The sequence below is a fragment of the Uncinocarpus reesii genome, genomic scaffold (genome assembly GCF_000003515.1).
Source record: "Uncinocarpus reesii 1704 scaffold_2 genomic scaffold, whole genome shotgun sequence".
In the NCBI taxonomy this organism is placed as follows: domain Eukaryota; kingdom Fungi; phylum Ascomycota; class Eurotiomycetes; order Onygenales; family Onygenaceae; genus Uncinocarpus; species Uncinocarpus reesii.
In genome coordinates this window covers 3,620,910-3,636,537 of record NW_003052499.1, presented here as the reverse complement: position 1 = coordinate 3,636,537, position 15,628 = coordinate 3,620,910, and the positions used below count along the sequence as shown (strand labels likewise).

General features: G+C 51.1%; 6 protein-coding genes across 6 annotated transcripts; 3 read left to right on the top strand and 3 right to left on the bottom strand.

The window, feature by feature from the left end:
• Positions 1 to 53: 53 nt before the first annotated feature.
• On the top strand, positions 54 to 4,037 carry UREG_04218 (uncharacterized protein; the record flags this gene model as incomplete). Its single annotated transcript, XM_002544655.1, has 2 exons — positions 54 to 241; positions 287 to 4,037. The coding sequence occupies 2 exons, from the start codon at positions 54 to 56 to the stop codon at positions 4,035 to 4,037; spliced, it is 3,939 nt and encodes a 1,312-aa protein (XP_002544701.1).
• A 222-nt stretch (positions 4,038 to 4,259) lies between these two features.
• On the bottom strand, positions 4,260 to 5,150 carry UREG_04217 (uncharacterized protein; the record flags this gene model as incomplete). The annotated part of the gene is made up of 1 exon (XM_002544654.1): positions 4,260 to 5,150. One exon carries the CDS (start codon positions 5,148 to 5,150, stop codon positions 4,260 to 4,262), a length of 891 nt encoding a protein of 296 aa, XP_002544700.1.
• Positions 5,151 to 6,610: 1,460 nt separating this feature from the next.
• Positions 6,611 to 7,221, top strand: UREG_04216 (uncharacterized protein; the record flags this gene model as incomplete). Its single annotated transcript, XM_002544653.1, has 3 exons — positions 6,611 to 6,660; positions 6,786 to 6,916; positions 6,974 to 7,221. 3 exons carry the CDS (start codon positions 6,611 to 6,613, stop codon positions 7,219 to 7,221), a joined length of 429 nt encoding a protein of 142 aa, XP_002544699.1.
• Positions 7,222 to 8,075: 854 nt separating this feature from the next.
• UREG_04215 (uncharacterized protein) lies at positions 8,076 to 8,864 on the bottom strand (the record flags this gene model as incomplete). Its single annotated transcript, XM_002544652.1, has 1 exon — positions 8,076 to 8,864. One exon carries the CDS (start codon positions 8,862 to 8,864, stop codon positions 8,076 to 8,078), a length of 789 nt encoding a protein of 262 aa, XP_002544698.1.
• Positions 8,865 to 10,710: 1,846 nt separating this feature from the next.
• Positions 10,711 to 13,250, bottom strand: UREG_04214 (uncharacterized protein; the record flags this gene model as incomplete). The annotated part of the gene is made up of 7 exons (XM_002544651.1): positions 10,711 to 11,821; positions 11,876 to 12,169; positions 12,224 to 12,270; positions 12,320 to 12,637; positions 12,699 to 12,978; positions 13,028 to 13,082; positions 13,151 to 13,250. The coding sequence occupies 7 exons, from the start codon at positions 13,248 to 13,250 to the stop codon at positions 10,711 to 10,713; spliced, it is 2,205 nt and encodes a 734-aa protein (XP_002544697.1).
• A 420-nt stretch (positions 13,251 to 13,670) lies between these two features.
• On the top strand, positions 13,671 to 14,890 carry UREG_04213 (uncharacterized protein; the record flags this gene model as incomplete). The annotated part of the gene is made up of 2 exons (XM_002544650.1): positions 13,671 to 14,710; positions 14,833 to 14,890. The coding sequence occupies 2 exons, from the start codon at positions 13,671 to 13,673 to the stop codon at positions 14,888 to 14,890; spliced, it is 1,098 nt and encodes a 365-aa protein (XP_002544696.1).
• Positions 14,891 to 15,628: the final 738 nt, after the last annotated feature.

Below are 15,628 nucleotides of genomic sequence, written 5' to 3'. Positions count from 1 at the left end.
GCAGGTATTCTCCCTTTAGTGAAACAAGAGGCCCTGTTTTCAAGCTTACCGCAATGTCAGCTACACCATCACCAGCGGGTAATAGTCGTTCAATGAACGGGACCGGTCCGAAAAATGATACTTCTCCCTCCTCCTTCGCTTTATTTCCGCCACTACCAAATGAAACATATGTCCCCGTCCAGACAGAGCGGAGGGACATCCACATCCCTAAAGAGGCATCTGCGAACTTCAAGATTGAGAGGTTGGACTGTCTTCTTCAAGCGGCGTGGGCTACAGTCATTTGCAGCTTCACCAACCGAGAAGACGTGCTATTTGGCCTAGCCTATGATGGACGGTGCACAACGGCAGGCCAGCAGGCAATTATGCCTTTTCGATTCCAAGTTCAGCCGGAGGCCACAGTCGCCGAGACGGTCAGCATCGCCGAAGCTCACTGCAAAGAATTAGCCCAATTCGAGCATATGGGGCTCGAGGCCTTTTGCAATTTTAGTTTGGGCAATATGCAACTCAGCCAGTTCCAAAACTTGCTGGTTCTTGCCAACCAGAAAGTAGCGACCCATCCGGGAGGGCAAATATCGATCCCGCCGGTCTACAGTCAAAAGTATCCGCTAAGCGTAATCTGCGTCGACAACGCTGATGCCATCCATGTCCATGCGTTTAGCGATCCTGCGGTGGTCGAGCCCGATTTGCTCCAGATGATGTTGCTGCACTTCACCGATGCCGTCCGCATTGCTCTAGATCAACCCGAGAGGCCTGTCCGGGATCTCCAGACATTGGGAGCAGAAGCATGGAAGATTCTGATGGATTGGAACAAAACTAGCAGCCCTCAAGATCCGGATACGAGCCAGCCATTTATTGTAGAAGCAATCGAAGCTCAATGCGCGAAGAGAGAGAATGCGCCGGCTATCAGCGCATGGGATGGAGACCTCACTTACGGGGAGCTGCATCAAGAGGCTTCACATATTGCTGGTCTGCTGATAGATGAGGCAGTGGCTCCCGGAACCTTTGTCGGAATCCACATGTTGAAATCAAAAATGGCGGTTGTAACTATGCTGGGAATCATGAAATCCGGTGCAGCATTTGTGTTTCTTCCTCCCTCTATGCCCATGGCGCGTCTCGTTAAAATGTGCCAGATTACCTCAATGCAGTTCATTCTAACCGAGAGGAAACTTGCGGCGCAAGCAAAGAAATTGGGCCCTAAGGTGATCCGATTTCCTAATGACATGGGTCCCGCGTACGAAATGCCTCCGTACTTGGAGACAAAAACCAAGCCAGAACACCCACTGTACGCCGTGTTCACTTCCGGTTCGCTCGGAGAACCAAAAGCTGTCATCGTCGATCGTGCATCCTATGGCTCCGGGGTGCAGGAGTTCTGTCGTCGAACGAGACTAGGACCTGAGTCTCGAACCTTTCAATTCGCATCCTACGCTTTTGTAGTTAGCGTATTTGAACATCTTGTCGCCCTATCTGTCGGTGCTTGCATCTGCATCGCGTCAGAAGAACAATCAGACACCGAACTAGAAGAGAGTATCACCCGCACAAACGCCGACTGGGCGATCCTCACGCCCTCGGTAGCAAGAACCCTGTCGCCAAAGAATATTCCGGCGTTGAGAGACCTGCTTCTAGTGGGAGAAGCCCTAACGAATGCGGATCGCGAGCAATGGAAAGACTACCTTACGCTATATACTCTTTACGGTCAATCAGAGACTGCCGCCACCACCTTTGTAGGCAGCCTGTCGGGTCAGTCCGTCCGCCGGGTAACCGATCTTGGGGAGTTAAGCTGCGGAAATTGCTGGGTCGTGGATCCAGAAGATCATAATCTCCTTAAGCCTCTAGGCACAGAGGGGGAGCTTATGATAGAGAGCCCTTCCCTAGGCCTGGAATATATCAATGACCCGAAACAGACAGCAGAGGTTTTTGTCAAACGGCCATCATGGCTTCAACAGATACGCGCGGATGACGATCCAGCACGCTGCGTGCTCACAGGCGATTTGGTTCGTTTCCGAGACATCCAGGGTTCCATTCAGTTTGTTGGCCGGAAAGGGACCCGGACAAAGATTCGTGATCAACGGATAGAATTAGGAGAGGTCGAGCATCATATGCGCTGTCATTTCACAGGCGCTGTGTCCGTGGTCGCCGAGGTTGTGGGTATCACCATAAGCAACCACAGAGAGCAAACCGCAATGCTTGTCGGATTCGTTCTGGACAACTCATCGGCTCCATCACGAGCGAAGCCTGATATTAATGAAAAAATGTTCGCGCCGCCAACATCCGAGCATCGCCAACGAGCGCGAAAAGCGATCCAGGAGCTGCGCCGCATCCTCCCTACATTTATGGTGCCCAGCGCCATTATTCCACTGACATACCTCCCGAGAACGGTCACGGGTAAAATCCACCGAAAAGGTCTGCGTGAAGCAGCATCAAATCTACCCTTGTCTGATCTCATGGTGTATCAATGGGACAAACCCGTCTACACTGCACCAAGAACGACAGAAGAAAGAACACTGCAGTCCATATGCGCGGAAGTGCTTGCGTTGCCGCTCTCGGAGATTAGTATTAACGACAACTTTTTCAACATCGGCGGCGATTCTTTAACTGCGCGTCAGCTCGTGTCCAAAGCCCGCTCGCATCGGCTTAGCTTAACCCTGACTCAAGTTTTCAACGAGGCTACTTTGGCCGCCCTGGCTCAATGTGCCGGGAAGCACGTGCCACAGGCAGAATCAGTGGCGTCTCTATCTTCCGGACATGTGGATCCTTATCGTGCCCTTGCGGACGACTTCCTTGCCAATCTACCTTCGGGCCTGGCGGCGCATGATATCGAGGACGTGATACCAACCACAGAGATGCAGACCCTAATAATTGACGCCAAAGTGGTCGACTACTTCCCGTTTGAGATAGACGGTTCTCTGGATAAGCACCAGTTGCGGCTTGCGTGCGAATCAGTAGTGCAAAACAACGCCAGTTTGCGCTCGATCTTTGTCAGATTCCGAGAACAAATCGTCCAAGTGATACTTAAACGCATCGCGGTTTCATTGTACACGGAAGTCGAACTTCCAGAAAATGGTAATCAAGATCCCATTGTCGCCGCGCGAGCATACTGCATGGTAGATAAACAAAACCCCCCGCCGATGGATCAGCCCACAGCTCGGTTCATCCTCTTCCCAGAAGTCAACAACAAACACATCTTCGTCCTCCGATTGACTCATGCGCAATACGATGCAGTTTGTTTGCAGCCTCTGGCAGACCAGATCAGTGGGGCATACAACAGCAAACCAGTGCGCGTGATCACAGACTTCCCCCAGTATCGTCGCGAGTGCGCGCGCTTGAGGACCCCGCAGGCATTTAACTTCTGGAAAAGCCTGCTGGCAGGAGCACAGGTCACCCGTGTGCCGCGTTGTCCAGACGAGGGCAAAGTAGGGCAGTGCGACATGTATATCAAGGAATGTTCCCCGGCAGCACCGCCCACGGGGATCACGATGGCTACTGCAATCAAAGCTGCGTGGTCATTTGTCCTGCGGCAAGAGACCGGACAACAGGATGTTGTCTTCGGCCAGGTGATCGATGGCCGCGCGATGAATCTTGACGGCGTGCAGGGTACGGTTGGGACGTGCCTCAACACGACACCGATCCGCGTCAACTATCAGACAGGCGCAGTTAGCACGGTCATTGATCTATTCCGTCTCATCCAGCACCAACACGTCCAAGCGCTGGAGTTTGAGACTTTGGAGTGGAAGGATCTTGTAGCACATTGCACCTCGTGGCCGAACGAGACAGACTTGGATTCGGTGATTTTGCATGAGAATTTCGGCGGTGGCCCGCAGCTGAGCCTTGGAGGAGCGAGTGGAGCGATGCTGGATCCCATCTTCACGATGGGAGGCTGGAAGCGGCATACTCTGGTAACATGGCCGGAGCCGGGAAAGCTGAAGGCGTTTTTGATGGTGAGAGCAGAGTCGCTGGACAAGGTGCTCGCCGAGCGGCTGCTGGCAGACTTCATCCAGACGCTGGTGAGGTTCCTGGACGGTCCCGAAGCGCAGCTGTGAAGGACGAGGTGCCGGTTACTCTTTCGGGCAGATTTTACAGGCGTGTCACGTGCTCAAATTAGCTGACTAATAACTGACTAATTCATTGATATCGTAACTACTCCGTACATTGTACTTGCTTCCTTCAACATCAAGCCTTCACTGCTCATTTCCATCACGAGTCCATTGCATCCTCCCAAGCGGCTAGCCCGAATACTCAGCTAAAGTACACCATGCTGGCTTTTATGCCCCCTCTTCAAGCGGCTGCTCCGACTTCAACTCCAAGTAGTCCTCCATGGGCTCCATCCGCACTGTCTGAAGCCCGATCACGTTCGGGAATGCCGGACGCAGGCTCCTCCAGCCCACCATTCGCTGAGCTACCGGGGTCATACTCTCAATGACTTTGCGGGGCAGCGCCGAATGCGCCTCGTATGGAGTCAATTGAGAGATGCCCATTCCCAAGCTGAGGAGTCGTCGAGGGGTTCCTGTAGTGTCTCGACTTCCCCCATGGACAATCCGCCCGGTAATAAGGATTGCATCTCCTGGATTCATTACCGCCCTGACCGTATCGTCTTCGTTGGGCCGACCGAGCGTGGGCCATTTATGGCTGCCCAGGATGACCCTGGTGGAACCGTTCTCCGCGGTGAAGGGAGTCAAGGCGATCAAAAACGCAACCACTGTAATTGGGGCCTCAGGTCCCAGGTGCCGGATGATCGGGTGCGAAACGTCGTCTCGGTGCAGTGGCTGGCCCGCACAACCGGGAGCCATATCCATCGCGGTTCCTGATATCAACCAATAATCACCCAGGGGCTCGAAGACGTCCTCGCATATAGTATGTATAGCCGAGTTATTGAGGATGTCCTCTCGAAATGTTTTGCAAGTTGCAGTGAGGAATTGGAGCCATTTCGTGGAGACAGGCAGCCGGGCTTTGGGGAACGCCTCGCTCTCGAGACCCCCAGGATGGGCCTCAACCAAAGGGTCCAAATCTTTATTCAGCCGGTCAACGACATCGCGGGGCACCAAACTCTCCACAATCACGGTTCCATGCTCTTCAAGAATATCCTTTACCTGGGTCAGATCACTGTCAACAGAGACTCGGGGGATTTGCGGCTTGGATTCAGCAGAGACAGTCATGGTGACTTGATTGGAATTCGACGGGAACAATGGTCAATGCACTGTACTATTGAGAGCGTAGAGTCAGGGAAAAAAAGATTTGGTCGCTTCCGCTTGTCAAACTAAAGAGCACCGCTAACACTCCCATGCTTTAATAAGAGCATACACGACGATCCCAATGCCGAGTTGCCCCTCGTTAAATCCATGCTTGAATGCACAGCTGGGCTAGCTGACCTGTTCCCAAATTAGCTGGAAAGCTCGGCTCCAAAAGAGGTCTCGGCGTTCAAGGCTGCACAAGGTCTCCATCGCCATCATCCACGCCACCGTGTTCGAACCCATTCGCGGATATTGTTGTTTAGACACGGCCTAGATGTCGCACTGTGGCTTGAGCTGACCACGGAGGGATCCGACATCCATTCTACTCTGGGCATCAACCCCTCTTCTCGCGACTATGATGCGGAAGTCACAACTTCGTGTTGATTTGGGGTGATTGAGAACCTGCCCGAGGTGATGTGCAGTTGACAACTTGTGACCTGGATTAGCGATTTCCAGCCTAGCAGTGGCGCCTGTCTGATCGTCAAAACCACCGAGGGACCAGGGCGGGAGGTCCGAGGATCAGGTCAGCCAGCGAATACCGATAATCGGGATCCGATTCGAACCAAGCTTCCCGGGAGGATTTTCGCCGAGTCAATCGTCGTCGTCAAACCGACTGCTTCAGTGTAGTTGTTGCATGAGACTCGTCATTTGATCGGCACACTGCATATGTATTTCTGCACGCCATTCTGCAAGTTGACAACTCCACCTGCACTGTCAGTCTGGATGGCAATCCAAAGTGCACGTACTCCAGACTCTCCCGTCGGTTGTGGCAGGTAGTATATGCAGCCCAGTTGCCAAACGCAATCACTGGTGGACCTCCCTGGAATTGCCGGATTGTGAGAACCATGAGGGTAATTGCAAGGAAAGCGGGTGCGATCTCGCTCTCCGACTTTACCAGTCACATTAGCACACTTTCGGCCACATGTCATAAGCACGAGTGTTGGAAGCCATTGACAAAGTCCCAGAACACCTTCTCTGACCAAACCCGAAATTTCTCTGATTTTGCGCATTCGTGCCTGTCCAATCCAATACCGTCGAGATGAGAGATACATGTATGCTGCCCTTTACCAAAGAGCAGGTAGGCGTCGCCAGCGCCTACTGTGAGGCTCATAGCTCGCAATTGCCGCGCTCGATCCTTGAGCAGATTACTTTCACCGACAGCTTGTCAAAGGATGAGGTTGTCATGGCGCCCTCTCCCGCCCAGTGTGCCTGGATGATGAGCTTCACTCAGGTCCTGGCCCCTACCCGAAGTGCGTCAATGCCCCGCAAGAGCCCCTTTCTGCGCACTCACCATTTCTATAGTTCTCGAGCTGGGTACCTTTACCGGCGTCAGTGGCTTAGTGTTCTACGAGGCAACGAGGAAAACGCAGGCGGAAATTATCAGCATGGACTTATCCGAAACGTACCTTAAGTACGCCAACGATGCGTTTAGCCGGTATGGGGCAAACGACCGCATTCGAACTGTGCAAGGACCATGTCTTAAAATGTATATGCTCCTGCCTTCTACTTCTTTTTTTTTGCGTAATGGGCGTATAGGTTGCTAACAACTACTGCGCCCAGGCTCCCGACATTGTCCGGCCAGTTCGACCTAATCTACATTGATGCGGCCGAGGAAGAATACGAGGAGTACGTTCGATATATTCTCGATCATAAACTTCTCTCCCCGCGCGGCGTGATTCTGGTGGATGATGGTAAGTTTGATCCTGTAGCCTTTGATGTACCGAACCACCACTGACAAATTGAAATAGTCCTTCTTGAAGGACTTGTTCTGGACCGATCCATAGCCAACACCTTCCCAGAAGAGATTCGGGAGCCGTATCTGGCGGTTGCGGACTGCATGACCAGATTCAATCGCTATGCCGCCGACGAACCCCGTGTTAATACGACTCTTATTCCAGTTTTCAATGGGGGTCACGCAGATTACGTGGGAAGTGAGGACTTTGGCGATGATTTTTTTGAGGAAGAAAAGAGAAAAAGCCAGTCCTCGTCAAGATGATTTATACTCTATATTCGCCTTTTCCACGACCAGTGTCGTATGTTGACCTTTGCTCATTTGTGTATCTAAACGGAAATCTCGCAATGAAGCATTCATATTCAGGTTTCATCAATTCATCCCGTGGAACATCTGCAACCCCCCATCGTGCTCTAGCGCCGGAGCGTGTGGATTCCCACTATTACTTAGTTTCGCTGTCGGCGTCTCCTGTCCAGTTTAGCTTTGCTGTTCTAGGAATTGATAAACAGAAGGGCAAGTATCAGCATCGCACCTCTGTGGATGAGGTACAGTGGTTTACATGTGCGGTTATGATGCAGCAGCAGACACTTTTTGCCTGCTACTTGTATGAACAGGACTCAAGGTAGACAAAGCGTTTCAGTGTCAGCAAATGCTCTTAGTGATCCTCAATCCTGGCAATGGGATGATACAGGACAATTTAAAGTAATTGTACAATGTTTGAATATCTGATAACCATATCAAATCAGTAAAAATGCAGCTTTAGTTTACAGTAAATAATAGAAAAATTATTTGCGCAAGGAAATAGAAAAAAAGGGGAATAGGACTCCGGACAATAGGATATTGACAATAGGAAGTGGAAAGGAAATAGAATGAAGGAGAGAAGCCACCCAGTACAATCGACCAAAGGTGCCCAGACATTAGAGATAATAGGAACAATAAAAAGAGATAAATAAGAGAAAGATCCCGATAGATAGAGAGCCCCAAGCATGCCAGCCACCCAGTGCAAAAGCCCAATCAAGGCCACTTCAAACGCTAAGTTCAAACGATCACAAAATGAAACCTGAACGTAACCAGCCAGATGTCCTTGGAGAATAAGGAGCAACGAAAGGCACAAGGGGTCATCTCCAGCTCTCATGTATTCTGGCTCTGACCATGCGTCTGCCTCGCCGAAGGCCAACGTTGCCTTCGCCAATCAGTGCCTTCCATCGCCTCCCAACACTATCATTGTCTTTGCCCATCTTTCGCGCGCATTCGGTCCAGTCTCGCTTCGATAGTTTCAACTTTTCCAGCACCAACTCCACCAGTCGCCCATCATCTTCAGTCGTCCAATCTGAACTTGGATCCTGGTGGCTGTCCACATTTAATTGCGACGGTGTTGATTCGCTGGACTTTTGCTGTAGCTCATCGAGGCGAGGTACTTCTAACTGACGTGGTGTAGGCTCTGAAGTTTGTTCGGTATCACTTGATGATTCTAGTGATTTGAAATCCGACAGGTCCAGTCCGAGTGGTAGCTCTGGGGGTGCGCGACGTTGGCGTTTTGGCGTTGAAAATTTATCGCGAGGGGCCATGTTATCGATATATTCGTCACTCTCGTCTTCATACGCATCTCTTCTTCTCTTATTTATCCCGCGCGGTGGCTTAGCGACGGGTTTCGCGACTCGAGTGATGGTGTTGGCGCGGATCTGCAGTGGGCTCTGCAGCCGTTCTGGCTTAGAACGGCGGGGAGACGAAGCAGGAGAGGCGTTAAGGAGGGACTGGAGCGCGCGACAGGTTCCTCGAAGCCCGTTGCCTGCAATAAAGCCGTCGTCGGAAGGCGGAGGAGTCGCGGGGAACAAGCGAGTGGAGGGGAATCGTGATCGAGGAGGAGGTTGTCGTGCGTCACACGACAATGCGGACGGAAGGAGCATTGTGGTCAAACCGGACGGCAATGCGCAGTATAGCTATATCGGTATGGCGCGCTCTATGGGACGGGGGGGACGTCAAGGTCGAGGCGATGCGTGTTGCGATCGGTTGCTAGGCGACAAGATTTTTTGCGCCGGATGCGATTTTCTATGAATAACAGGGAAAATTGGAAATAAAAACCGGCTGGACGAGTAGTAACGAGCAATGCGCTTCGAACGGATGCGTGCGATACGCGTTGCGACAGCTGTGTGGCGTGGAAAGGAGCGAAGAGGCTGGTCGGGGGGAAGGGGAAGCTGGAGAGAGAGAGAGGTTGGGAGGAAAAGATGGGGGGGGAAGGGATGAGGGAAGAAGAAGAACACGCAAGGAAAAGAAAAAAGAGAATCGGCGGCCTCCCTGTCGGCGCTAGTGGAGGCTAGTGTGCAGCCTAGCGTCAAGACATGGCCAATGGCAGCGCGCGCCGAGCCCAGAAGCGGCTAGCCTCAAGGGAAGTGGGCCCTCCTTAGTGTCAAAATGGGCTTGGCAACCTTGTGCCTGGGTCTAACCTGTTTTGTGCGGCAGAGAACACAAACAAACAAACCGGCCATCGTGCCTTCCTGAAACTGCAAGTCAAACACACGGCAGGCACGACAACAGAGGAAAGCACGGCTGGTGCTGGTCTGCTTTTGGTAGCAGCGCCATCATCTTGTAGTGTTAAATCTCCTATTGTGGCAGAGATGACTCGACTCACGGGGTGCTCAGGGCGAAAGTCGGGACTCATGAAGATGAGGATCACGATTTGATGAATCACCACCTCAAGTGCAGTCTAATCATCGATGCTTATCCACGTGAAAGCTGCGACGCTTCGTCCAATTGTAAAGGGGCATTGTATTCTTTTCTCGACTCTTCGCTCGGCCCCCATTCCTTGCAAGCTTCTCCTTAAGCCGCAGATCATAATACAACGGCTGTCGGGTTCCCTGCAACAACGGAAGTCCTCGAAACAATTTTGAGATCTAGGACACGAAGCGGAACAACAGACACTGGAAATCGACGACACAGTATGCACTCCTCCGTTGGCCGTAAACATCGAAGACCAATGCACTCCGTAATCCACTATTGAAAGCGCCGGCCCTCTCAATAGTGGGCAACTCCAATCTGCCCCAAAAACCTTGTGCACAGGCTCAGACTCCAGAAGGGAGGATCATGACACCCATCAGCTGATGCGATGGAGTCCTCCGCACTTGGAATTCCTTCCCAAATCACCAAGCTTTTCCCGCCCAGCGGGCAATTTCCAAAGGCGATAGATGGGGATAGTCTGGCCCAAACGTGCTTTTGACGGATCGCGCTTCTCAAACAGATCTCATTAAACTCAACGCGTCGACTCGTCGCGTGCTGGCGCGCCCACCGTTTACTTTTCGCGTCCGGGCTCGACCGCGCGCCTGGAGCCAAACCCACTCTTGGCGAGTCAAGTTATCGCAACGTTGCTTTTTCCGTTCTGCAGCTAAAAAAGTAAATTTTGATCCCAACTGCTCTCCCGACGAACTGCTCCTGCGCAAATCGATAATTGGAACAGCGGGGGGAGAAGCATTCCGAGATGCGTCATTTCTCTGGGCTTCTTTTTTTGGGTTCTCGTTTCTTCACGGAATGATGCATTTGATTGTCATTGCCCTGATCCCGGCAACTATTCGATGGCTAACACACAAAGAAGGCTAACTAGGGACAGCCCGGACAGGGAGTTACTGGTAAACATACAATGACCAGTTTATGATTTTGTGTCGGCCGCATTGATTCATCCCAATACAGAGTAATTTGTCTCAAATCAACTATGGGTATGGACAGTGGCATGTTGAAACAATCTCACCAATCTCACCAATCTCACCGGATTCTTGGATGTTTCGCAGCCAAAGATTCCGTGCTCAGCTCAAAAACGTCCCCGCCATGTCTCTTCTTGGTTTCACCCAGGGCTTTGTTTGTTTTTGCCGGCCTTTGCAGGCGGGTGCCCCGTAAGATCTCCTCGACTTTGTAAACTGATTCTAACCTTGTCTGCAAATGCTTGTCTGGCGCCTCTTTCAACTCAGAGGCGCCCATTTTACATAGTTGCCCCTTTGATTGAGATATTTTGGGGCCATCCCTTCCCAAGTTCCACGCCGCGGGACTAAAAGGAAGGCGCACTGGCGGCTTTGTTTTATCATGGGTATCCTTAATCCATTTATCAACGTCCTGGGTGGAGCATTTAGCCCCTAGGTTGGGTATGTCATCAATATCAAGTTCGGTATTGGACCCGGGAACTGATATCCATTCCATCAGCCTTTCCGTACCTAGTAATTGTACTTGGTGTCTTTCATCAGACGATGACCCGCTGACAAGTATAGGAGTGCGCGGCGGAGATGAACTCAGGCCTTTGAAACCAGGGTCCGACAGTGTGATTGAAGGGCTTCGACCCTGCGGTGTCGGCAGATCCTCTTGAGATGCAATTATTTCAACGAAGGGCTGAATAGACGTTTGTCCTAAAGTTGATCCTACTCGCGGGCCGAGAATATTGTATGACTGTGCTTCCTCGGCGAGAATCAATCCACTTGAAAATTCGCTGTCGGAGTAACGAGAACTGCGGATGTCACCCTCGCTATTAGGCCGTGGTTTCCAATCGGAAATCGCCTTTTGGTAGATTCGGTCAAATATTTCCTTGTGAGTGGAATTGGTGAACCATGCATGCATAAGAGCAGCCTTTGCTGTCATTCTACGTTTTTCATCCAGGATAAGGAGCCCATGCACGAAACCTTTCGCTCGGGGTCCAACATGGGACCATTCTTTGATGTTGTCGAGTAGTTCGAGATTGCATTCCTTGGCTAATTTTCGCGAATATTGCTGGGTTTCGGGATCCTGGAACGGCGAGCCTCCCGTGAGTAGCACAACCGTTACACACCCAAGAGACCATAGATCAACTGATTTTGTGTAGCCCTCTTTGGCCATTGCATGATCTATTTCGCTAAAATCTGTCAACACAACCCGTCGTTATCCTTGATTGTGACTCGGTACTCACGGAGCCGTGTATTCAAATGTTCCCATTACGGAGGCCATGCGGCTTGTCTCTCGGGGCACATGCCGTGCGCAGCCGAAATCTGTTAGGACTACACGGCAACTACTGACCAACGATGTCATCAAGACGTTGTCTGGCTTCAAGTCCCGATGCACGATATTCCGATCATGGAGGTAGTCAAGGGCTATCAGGATTTGTCGCACTATCACCGCTACTTCGGCATCAAGGAGTCTCCATCTCTTGAATTCAAGAAATGAGAAAAGATCTCCAGAAGGGATTAAATCCTGAAATATATATCTGCAAATGTATTAGTTAGATATAGGCTTCGACGAATTGAAGGCTGAGGAATACATTGTATTTTCAGTTTTAAAGACCCGCTCAACACCGACGATATTGGGCTATAATAATATGATCAGTTCGGTCACCAATAGTTATGGGGATGCATACATGTCGAAGTTTTTGTAATATTTCCACTTCCCGATCATACGCTTTGAGTTTCAGCTCTAATTTCTTCGTGAGCTGTCGTCGTTCCACCCACTTCTTTACTTCAGATATTTGCTTGTAAGGATCGATATTCGTGGCTGGGCGCGGAGTATTGTTGGTTTCGCAGCAATGCGATGCTCGAAGTTGGGATTTGATCGCGCTTAAGTCGATAACCTTGCAAGCCAATTGTGTCCTGTTTCGCTGATCTACGGCCATATAGACTTGCCCGTAGGCCCCTGATCCGAGCATGCGCTGTGTAATCAGGAACTCATGTTGGAACCCCTTCAAGGTATCAGCATGTCCTGCGATGGGTTACAATGTTAGAAGCACACATATCTCTTACCTTCATTTCCTCTAGTTGAATCCCAGAAAATACACTTTGATCGTTTCTGAGCGCTTTGAAAGTGAAAGTGATACCGTCGCACAGTTCAAGGGTATCACCGTCACTCAACAGCACACCGCCAGCTCTCCTTATCCTGTAACCATTCCAGAGTGTCCCGTTGGACGAAATATCCTGAGCGTAAACGAGCGGTGCGACCTCATCGGGGTTATCAGGGTCAAAAATGATAGCATATATGCGGAGGTGCTTCTGTGATACTCGCGGGTCGCTGACAACCACCTGGCTATATCCCATAAGAATGCTGTCCTGCAAGAACTCTGTTGCCGCCTTACCATGACTTGGGGCTACGGCCAACAACCAGCGTTGTTCCGGCAAAGATGTCGATTGCTGTTAAACGTTCATCGAGGCATCATTAGTGGGAGCATTCAGCCATGCTTGGGGAAAAGGAAACCCACTCCTGGCGGGTTCCCCATGGCGATTCCGTTCGTATAGTGTTGCGACATGCCTCTGGCTCGGGCTCAAGGACGAGCAAACATCTGCCGCAAGGGGAGCCATGTTGAGAGAAGATAGCGAAGAGACAACATCACAGACTACATAGACCAGAGTCAATCATTTCCACTTGAAGCATCCTGAGAAGTCATCCTGGTGGTTCCGCTGGGTGTGATGTGAGGTTGAATTAAGCATGGATCAGGTGATGCCCGGTTCCATATGCTCGAGGATATCCATATTGATTCCCAGATAGGAGAATTCTTGCAAGTATCTTTCATATCAGAGGCAGTGCATCTGATTTCCACCCAAGGTCCTTCACGTTTGCGAGGATGCCAAAAGCGTCTCCGTTCTCCTGTCAGTTTTAGGGCCTGGGCGCGGGATGACTAGTCAACTCCCAGGCTAACACGCATGGCTACTGCATGTTTACCTCTTTGTCGCGCACTCCTGTAAAGTTTTGCAGAAGAAGCCCTACCTAGCATCGCCAGAATGTCTGCAAGTGCATCCGATATTATCACTTACATTGGCGTACCCCTTGCCGTTCTGGGCGTCATGCCCATCATATACACCTGCATTCGTGCCCTCCTCATTCTCCGATCCATCCGCCTCGCCCTGGCGCGAAACGGCCATTCCGACTCTGCCGTAACAAGAGGCAGCATGATGTCTGGAATCGTCGAAGTAGAGCTGCCCCGATGCACAATCACCCCTCTTGACCGTGACCAGGACCCCGAGTACTGGGAGTTGAACCCGGAGCGGTCATTTCTGAAGGGCGGGACCTGGTCGTACTTTCACTGGAATCGCCTCGTCACGGGCAAGAAACTGTATCGGATTCAATACAAGGATGAATTGAGGGTCCCGCAGGCGGAAATTGATTTTCATGAATTGGTTTCTTTCTTGCTGGATCGTGGCGCGGTGCCTGACGAGAATGGATGGAGTATGCTGCGGACGAGTGGGTTATGGACACCGACTGGGACGGTTCTCTTGCGCCCACCCCAGGGAAAGTTTGGTGGTGTGTTGCGCGTTGGAGTTTCGGATGATTCCGATGGAGTGCTAAGTTTGAAAGTTCATTGGAGCGGTGACTGGGATTGGCGTAGTAAAGAATGTCTGCCGCCTTTCTGGATGAGAATCAACCAGCCAACTTGGAATTTAGCTACAAGTACGGGTTTGGAGAAGGAGGATTACAAGTCTGGTGCCTGCATTATCAAAGTGGAGGAAGAATCGTCGAGCACAGCCGCTGACAGCAAAGTTATGGTTGCAGACACGCCCGTGGTAGAGGAGACAGAAGTCAAAAGCACAGAAGATAGCGACGAGGCCGATAAAAGCACAGATGCTGCGCCTATGCCTTCACTTATTGCTTTGGTCGAAGAAAAAAGAGTTGCGCTACATGGCGAAAAAAACACTAGTGACAGCATCAGGTTTCGTCTTGAAGGGGACACCATTGACCGGATATACTTTGAACACTCCAACTCACTCACATCCATGGTTCGGGAAATTAGCTCTACTGGCGAGATGACCGGTCAATGGTTTGTGTACGCCGCTTCATCCCTTGGTCAGATAGAAAGGACCGCAACATGGAACTTTGCGTTGCCATCCGATATCCATCAGTCCACGCAAAGAGACGCCGTACCATGTGGCTTCATGGAGATACTAGGCATCATGCAGGAACACGAGTTGCCACACTGGTCGACCCCAAAACCAAGCTTCAGTGATCCCTGGAAGCACCATCGGCGATTCCTGGAGAGTCAACGACAGGCCCAGCTAGAGAGGTCCATGCCGCCAGCACAGGCAGAAGCATCGCGGCGAGCGAGAGAGCAAACTACTATGTGGAATATGCAAGATGATTTTAGAGAGACTCAGAAGTTGGAACGAGAATATGAAGAGAGGCGCCTGACGGAGGCAGTAAATTCGCCGAGGCTAAGCAATAAAGCTGTCGCAGAGGCTTGCCTCTCATGGTTGGTGGCCCAAAGGGATATCCCGGCCGATTATGGTTTGACAGATGTCGTTCGCGCTGCTCTGTATCTCATGGTTTTGGATGTCACCAGTGCGAAATCGATTGCGGAGATTTGCGATCGGTGGATGGTTTGGGCCAAAAGCGGTTTAAACATCTCGGATATTACAGAGCTGAAACAGAATCAAGCTTGTTTCTGTTATGCGGCTGCAATGATCTATACCATGCAAATCGCCGCCCAGTCGGACGGCAAGGTTTCCACGCACATGCAGGAGTGCTTGGGATTGTGGAAAAAGGTCCGGTTAGGCTGACGGCCCGACAGCAAAAGCAAACCCGTCTGAAGATTTTGAGCTGCGAATGAGAGATCCGTGTAGAGCTCAAGCAACAAGTCTTCAATTGCCCGCAGAGATTCGCTTTGCTGTTGTCGGCGGCTTCCCCCTGTCTACTGTGCTTGGTACGAAAAGAGTCATCATCCGTGAAAATAACTTCGCATTTTGCC